The 7684-nt window shown below is 53.7% G+C and overlaps 4 protein-coding genes and 1 non-coding gene across 5 annotated transcripts; 2 read left to right on the top strand and 3 right to left on the bottom strand.

The window, feature by feature from the left end:
- Positions 1-220: 220 nt before the first annotated feature.
- J4E79_001730 (uncharacterized protein) lies at positions 221-1270 on the bottom strand (the record flags this gene model as incomplete). The annotated part of the gene is made up of 1 exon (XM_049350636.1): positions 221-1270. One exon carries the CDS (start codon positions 1268-1270, stop codon positions 221-223), a length of 1050 nt encoding a protein of 349 aa, XP_049214475.1.
- A 422-nt stretch (positions 1271-1692) lies between these two features.
- J4E79_001729 lies at positions 1693-1780 on the top strand. The gene has a single exon. It is a non-coding gene; the product is annotated as a tRNA-Val (tRNA).
- A 300-nt stretch (positions 1781-2080) lies between these two features.
- On the top strand, positions 2081-2625 carry J4E79_001728 (uncharacterized protein; the record flags this gene model as incomplete). Its single annotated transcript, XM_049350635.1, has 2 exons — positions 2081-2310; positions 2358-2625. The coding sequence occupies 2 exons, from the start codon at positions 2081-2083 to the stop codon at positions 2623-2625; spliced, it is 498 nt and encodes a 165-aa protein (XP_049214474.1).
- A 370-nt stretch (positions 2626-2995) lies between these two features.
- Positions 2996-4228, bottom strand: J4E79_001727 (uncharacterized protein; the record flags this gene model as incomplete). Its single annotated transcript, XM_049350634.1, has 1 exon — positions 2996-4228. The coding sequence occupies one exon, from the start codon at positions 4226-4228 to the stop codon at positions 2996-2998; it is 1233 nt and encodes a 410-aa protein (XP_049214473.1).
- A 781-nt stretch (positions 4229-5009) lies between these two features.
- On the bottom strand, positions 5010-7395 carry J4E79_001726 (uncharacterized protein; the record flags this gene model as incomplete). Its single annotated transcript, XM_049350633.1, has 2 exons — positions 5010-6191; positions 6238-7395. The coding sequence occupies 2 exons, from the start codon at positions 7393-7395 to the stop codon at positions 5010-5012; spliced, it is 2340 nt and encodes a 779-aa protein (XP_049214472.1).
- Positions 7396-7684: the final 289 nt, after the last annotated feature.

The raw sequence follows: 7684 nt of genomic DNA, 5'->3' as shown, positions 1-7684 counted from the left end.
GAGTCGACGCGATGACCAGTGGCAGAACTGATACGACGCTCTTGCAATGCATCAAAATGAACGTCTGTTTCCCCTTCACCTGGGCAGTTTCAAGATCCCAAAGTTTGCGCCTAAACACGTGACGTCATGGCTTCCCGTGGTCAACAATCGCTCCTTCCTGCCGTAAAGTCGCGTTCACTTTCACTTTCTTGGCGTGATGCAACGTAAACAATATTATTACTCACTTCAGTCTCGCTGCGGCCCTAACCATAACGTCTTTCGCACCTTCCCGCACCTCCTGCACAATCTCGCCCGCGCTTTGCACTTCCTTCACCAACCCCACACCAGTACCCGCCCAGATTGCTGCACGCCCTTGCAAGCCCGTGTTGTATCCTTTGTCTTCACCCGCAGCGGCCTCATTGTGCAGCTTCTGTATCTCTTCCAGGCTCATGCCATTCGCGAAATCCTTGTGGCTCTGTGCTACCAACCCGCGCCCATCATACAGCTCCGGCCAGATGTTGGGACCGCGCAACTGATCAAAAAGCTTCGAACGCGTCGTCACCTGACCGCCGTCTTGCGCCTCCAAAACTGCGGCTTGGTACACCGGATGGACGTTCACCTCTTTAGACGCGAGGAAACGCGTTCCCATCACGACGCCTTCGGCACCGAGGGTGAGTGCTGCAGCAACACCGCGTCCGTCGACAATACCACCCGAGGCAACGAGGGGTATATGTGAAAAGCCTTCCGCAGCAAGCGCGTCGGTCACCTCCGGTAGTAGCGAGACGATGCTTGCACCCTTCTCGAAGCCGTGACCACCAGCATCTGCGCCCTGGAGACACAGCACGTCAGGCCGCGCTATCCTCGCAACGTGGAGAGCTGCCGCGACGCTGCCGAGCTGGATCCAAATCTTGCTCTCCGGTGAGGCTTTGCGTATCGCCGGCACCCATTGCGCGTAGTCGTCCAGATCTTTCGGCACGAACAACCAAATGACCGCGGGCTTGTAGTCATCAAACACCGGAAGAATGTCTTCGAGTTTGAGCACAAAGGGAAGGAACCCGACGCCAACTGGGAGAACACGCAACGCCGATAGTTCGGGACTGTCCTTGAAAGCTTCGGTCGCGATATCCAACTCTTTCCGCAAGTCGTCCATACTGCGTAGACTTCCGATCATACCGAGGCCACCAGCGAGTGTCACAGCTGACGCGAGCTTACCGCCTGCGAAGCCCGCCATTGGCGCGTTGACGATGAGCGGTGACAACGACCAGGGCAGCTGTTCCTGGAGAGCAGACATGACGGACGAGGACCAGATCTAGGAGATGTTGAAGACCGGGAGAAGCTGTCGGTAAGAGAGATCTTACTAGAGGCTGCACTAATAGGTGTAGGAGTAAGCAACGCCCTCCGTCAGGCCCTCAATGTCATGTTGGCTACACGACCTTACTAGCCCCGGCTGGTCACAAGCGGAGCGTCACATCATCTAGGATTAGCAAGCAACTTCGGTCTATTCTGGATGCGTAAGAGCCCGTGTCAAAGCCAGGCCCCAGACTGGGTCAAAGGCGCGTTCTTTTCTTCCTCGGAGGATGTTAGTGGAAGAACGTACCGATGCCACGAGAGCTCTCTTGCCCCGCATTCAGCCCCACCTTCGCCTTTCAAGCTCGCTGCTTCGCAATTTCGCGCGATATATTGCAACTTTTTTTCCATTCTGGCATCAAAGTTGGTTCGATGGTGTAGTTGGTTATCACGTTCGCCTCACATCTGTGTGTGTACACGCGAAAGGTCGCGAGTTCGAGCCTCGCTTGAATCATTCAGCTGTCTTTTTGCTGTCCCGACGGTCTCGGCGTGAGGTGGATCGACGCGGTGGCATCAATTTTGCCCAAAATTTGATTTCGAAGATAGCCAAGAATCTGACATGGCAGCCACAGGGAGAAATTGCGGATTGGCTAGATAGCATTTAGGAATACATTTGTTTCTACTCAGGAGAATTATAAAATTATAGATAGGTTTGACGTCTACAAGTGATTCGACCCATCAGCTCCATCGACCAGTCAGTCTCCCTTGAAGAACATGTCTCTTCCACGGCTCCAGCTCGCTTGAAGAGCTTCATATGCTAACTTCATCAGGGGCAAAACGCACTCGCGCCCGTACCGCCTTCGAAGAGTATGTCGAGGCTGTCTACCCCGACCCATCGTCCGAAACCGAAGACATCTGGAACTCTGCGACTCTCATCCCCCGCACAAAGAAGTTTCTCGGTGTAATGCCTGATCTTAACACTGGCCATCTAGGCGACAAGATCAAGGGTGGTGGTCTGTGGCAGCTCAAGCATGGTCTCTATTGGTAGGCTTCTACCCTTGTTGCCGGACTTCAACATTATCTGGCAGAAGTGGCACGAGGAAGTCAGCCGTCATATCCATTTCATCGCTGTGGTACGAGCTTGGTTCATCGTCATACGCCAAGAACAACCTCTCCGATCCTGAGCTTAGGCTCATCTTCCGATTTATTATGGAGCATGACTACGAGGTTGAGTACTGGGCTGCCATGCTCATTGTCTGGAGCACTGATTGTCGCTCTGGTACCTTCACCGCATTCCAGGTCTACGGCAAAGGCGCGAGGCTAGGAGATGCATCCGTGTCTACTGTCGAGCTTCTCTGAGTGCCTTACGGGTATTGCTGGCAAGGTTCCCCAGACCGGTGAGACCATGCGCTGGTCCGATGTGAAGTTCGTGCGCATGGCTCTTGGTATTGCTTTCCAGGTTACATTTCGTTTTGACAACGGCTATCGCAATTGTCACCTACCTATGTAGATATCTAAGTAATCGAGAACAGGAAAGATTAAGCTTTCCGATCTTTATGTAGACATAGTAATAGTTTATCCTAGCGAAGGTCAAAGATTCTTTACTCTATGTAGATATCGTAGTAATTGGTCACTGAAGAGTATCTGTCTGAAGACATGGATATAAAGACGTGTATGTTTTGATTCTACATCCAACAAAGCATCCAATGACGGGGATCATCCAAAACCGCTATTGAAAGCTCATCCCCAAAACCCACGGCTTCCTCCTCTCTAAATCCAATATCATCTGCCCAAACAGTCCATTCGCCCAACTAAACCACTGCCGACTCCACACCCCCTTATCTCTCGCATGGACACTCTCATGCATCAGCCCCAGCCCATCCGTACTCTGCACCAACCACATTAGATTCCGAACGATCTCATCGTCGTCCTCACTCGTCAGGATAGTCATGATGAGCGCCATGGGCCACGGTCTACCGGGTAGTGTATGCGGACTCGCCACACCGGTGATCACGGGCCCGACAGCATAGTACGGGTTATCCCTGCTCAAGATCTTCCGTCGCGTATTCTGATATATCGGATCGCGCAGTGTCGTGTATCCCAAAAACGGCGCCGACAACAACGAAGGCACATTAGGATCATCCATAATATTCACCGAGCCATACCCATCAACTTCATAAGCGTATACTTTGCCGAAGTTGGGATCGTTGACTATGCCGTATTTTTCCACGCCTCGGTTGATCGCTGTGCTAAGGGTTTGCATGCGTGCGGCTAGCGGGTTCTCGCGGGAGGTGATGCGCGACATTATTGTTGAGGAGGTGTTGAGGGCGGAGGAGAACATCATGTTGGAGGGGATGAGGTATTGGTATGTACATGCGTCGTCGCTGGGGCGGTGGAAGGAGCGTACGAGGCCGATGTCTCCTTTGTGTGGACTGCCGTTGCAGTTGTTGATGGGGGTGCCGCCGTAGGGAGCGCAGTACGTGTATGGTGTGTGCTGCCATTCTCCGTCCTCGGTGTAGGAATCTATTGTCATGCTTTCTGTCGTGTTCAAAACTTGTTCAACGGCTTTGGTCCAGTTGCTGCTTCTTTCGAAGAACTCGTAGTCTTTTGTTGCTGTTACGTAGTCCACGGATAGTTGCAGGAAGGAGGCTAGGGAGTCTAGTTCCCATTGGCAGGAGAAGACTTTGTAGTAGTCGAACGACGGAGTGATGCGGTCGCTGTTCATGCTGCTCTTATGTTCAACACCGCTCTCATCCGGCGCTTGGAAGGCGTTGCAAAATGCGTTTTCGAGAATGTAGCGTGCTTGTAGATTTATAGCTCCTCGAAACAGACCGGCTAGACTGTCCTGGCTGTCGTCTTGTTTCAAAACCGAGATGTATGCTTGGAGTTGGTTTGCAGAGTCGCGCAGCCACATTGCCTCAATATCCCCGGTGATGACAAAAGTAAGTTCCTCAGGCTTCATGCTCATCAGAGGTCCTTCCAAAGAGTCCGGGTCGCTAGTCGTGTTAGACCATCCTCGCCACGCGATAGTCGTATCCAAAGTACTCGGCCATGTGTTCTCGAAAATCTGTCCTCACATCAACACATCATCTCTGCAACACTGCAGTGGCGAAGTCGCGTACACGAAAGAGATCCGGATCCTTGATAACACCGCGTAACCTTTCAATCGTCTTTTCCACCTCTTCCGACCGATACGTCCGACACGGCACAATCGGTCTAGCATAACTCAGATTCCACGTCCCTTGTGTGAAGGGTTCGTGGTATTGCGCAGCGTAATTCTGGTAGAGCGGACATTGGGCCGAAGACAGGGATGGCAGGAGAAGCGAGATGCAAGGGATCAGGATCTTTGCGGGTGACAGCCTCATCGTGGCGTGCGCGACGGGCCGATAGTCGCCTGGCAACGTGAGGGTATTGGTACGATTCGATTCGAAAATAAAATAGCGATTAGAGGATATCGCCGATGGGCTAAGATGGAGTTGAGCGTGTGTGATGTTCCCCGTGAGAGGTGTGAGAGTTCAGCCAAGCCGGCACGAGCCACATGTCACTCGGTTGCAACGGATCGCAGCGTGGTACTAATAAGGTGCCACGAGCAGTCGCGATACGAGGGGACAGAGGAAATCATTTGCGGACGACAATCCACTACCGAGGCGGATGGCAGTTGTTCATTTGTATAGATTGCGTGCCAAGAATGCTCCTCCGTCTATGAACCCCGCTCCGGAAGGACAATTCCAGACACCACCTGATCAGCCCTTGACGATGGCTCTTACTCGCTTCCTCTCTTCAACGTCCAAAACCCAAGGTATGCCCGAGTCGCCTGATGTATCTTCCGCCACTTCTGCAAACTCATCGTCTTCCATATTGAGAATCAGCGTCATCTGCGTACTCTTTTGGAATACATCGCGGAGTGAGTAGGCGCCGCCACTTGTAGCCGCTGTGATGATGCCAGAGATGTCGCGCTCGAGTCTAACAGCACCCAACTCATTTACTCTGCCGTAGTAGCTCTTGATGCGCTTCTCGAGTGACGACGCAAGAGAGTTCAGACCTAGAGCGAGCAGTCGGTCGAAGTTCGCTGAGGTCAAGATGCGCTTGATGGGACGGATCACGACTCCCCAGCCGCGATCGAAACGCGACTTTACCACATCGACGTCCTCCTCCTCTTTGTCTTCATTCTCGCCATCCTCGGGATCGTATTTGACGTCTCGGAATGCTTCAGCCAGGATGGGTCGAATGCGAGGCTTTAGGACGTTGGAGAACAGTACGGTGATACCGTCGTTGAGCAGGTCTCCGCTCTTGGATGCGAAGGCTTTCTCCATTGCCTTCAGTGTGTTTTCAACGAATACTGCATCATGTCCGAATGGGAAGAGGTCGTGTAGTGGCGACTTCACGTCGTCTTCGCCGCCTTGTGATTGACGGCCCAGTTGCTGCTGGACTATGCGCTTGACGTAGTCATTCGCAATATCGAGATTGTTGATGAGCACCAGGAACGCAATGACCTTGTCCTCTGGAGGAAGACCACCCTGAATGACGGGTTTGGGGTAGCTTTCGTCACGCATCTTTCGTTGTATCATGCCGATGAACTCGGCGCCTAGGATGTGGCTGACCGCAGGCACGACGCTAGAGACGACAGAACGTTGCGAAGTTGCTAGTGTTCGCTGAATGACCTGATTGACAATGTACATGACATCGTCTACAGCGGAGGTAATGAAGGGTGGGTTGGATCCAAGAGGCTTGGTAGGGTTCAGTGTAAGATCTGCTGGTGGTTCATCCAACTGGAAAGCTTTCTCCACCGATCTCCGGAAGAAGAAGGTCGTCATTGCATTAACGGGCTCGATGAGATGGCTGTTGACTTTCTTGTGGAGGTTACTGGTAGCAAGGAAGTTGGGCATCACCAGACCGTAGTCGATGCGGTCTTCAGGTTCGGAGGGCTGCTAGGGTAAGCTAACGAAGATACACACGTGTGTCCGCACTTACTGCACACTTGTCTGAGAGGAAACGCGCATACAAGGCATAGCGTCCAAGTATCAGCGCGCCCTCTCCGAGCAAGCCGTCAATCTCTTTCATGTCCACTCCTTCATCCTCGCTTGCGCGGCCAGCACCGTTGGCTGGAGAGCTAGAGCGCGGTGTTCCGGCAGCAGGTTTCTGGGAAGGCAGGAAGCTTTGGACAAGGAAGGAAAAGGCATATGATTTGATATCGGTAAGTTTGCGATCAATGTGGCGCTCTTCATGCCATGTGTCAAGCACGATACCACCTTGAACATCAGCCTCAATCTGCAAACGTTCAATGACCTTTTGCATCATGCCTGGTCCATAGTGGCGCTCTACCAGCGGCTCATGACCGTCGACGATTTGGGCAATGTGCTCGAACAGCTTTGTGATGGTGTTGCCGTAGAAGAAGCCCTCATTCCTCTGGGCAGGCGCAGCCGAGTTGAAGTTTGTCCGCGCCCGTGAAGCTACTCCCTGGCAGACATAGCGGCCATATGCATCCAGTCCTACATTTGTCCGCCCGATCAGGGGAAACAGCTTGAAGAATCTCGTCACCTTGGAGCCGTCCCCTTCTTGCGCTGCCTTTTCGAACTCGCGCAGGAAGAGACCACACAGCGACTCTGCTGCTGCATCTAGTGTCACGCGCGGCGGATCAGGCACCTCAGCCGTGGGCACAATCTCCTCTGCGAAGCTGCCATTCACGACGTCGTCGGGTATCTTGGCGGCGCGACTGAGGTAGCCCGCTGCCGTCTCCCAGTCCTGGGGAGCTCCCATAGACCCATGTACGCCCAGCACGCATGCCTTCAGTTCCGCCACCTGCTCCACCACCTCGAGTGTGGCCTTGACATTGGACTGTTCCTGGTCTAATCGCTTGACGGCGCTGGAGATTCGGTTCGCAGTCGAGGCGGCGTCGGAGAGCATGCCACTGCTAATGGCGCGCGTGTTGACCGCTTGGGTGCCGAGGTGGGCGCGCAGCAGATCGAGGCGACCGAGTTCGCGCGAGAGATCCTTCTGCGAGGCAATGAGGGCGTTTAGGCGCTGGGTGACGCTGGCCTCCTGCTCATGCAATTGGCCGAGGGCCTCATGGATCTGAGCCACGCTGGCGGCGGCGAAGATGTCCTGGTGGTCGTCGATTTCAACTGCCATGTTCAAACACTGCAATCATGCCGCTGGAGGTGCAGCAGTGGAGGAATATCACACGTCGCGTACTGGCTGTCGAGTGTTGATCATCTATTTCTGGCGCGGCAGCTGTCAAGCGTTGGTGGGCGGGCGCCGATCTCTTGGCCGGTGACGTCTCAGAGCCCCCCGGACACCCACGATCCATGCGCCGTTGCCCCTGCAGCAAGATTACATGTTGACGGCGGCGGGACGGCCTCTGCTGTCGCATGTCTGTTTACTCAAGCAATCTCCGCCGCAATTTTTTGTATAACAGCGT

This window comes from Alternaria viburni, assembly GCF_023758015.1.
Source record: "Alternaria viburni strain BMP 2772 chromosome Unknown scaffold_3, whole genome shotgun sequence".
Lineage (NCBI taxonomy): Eukaryota > Fungi > Ascomycota > Dothideomycetes > Pleosporales > Pleosporaceae > Alternaria > Alternaria viburni.
This window is presented reverse-complemented; position numbering and strand designations above follow the sequence as displayed.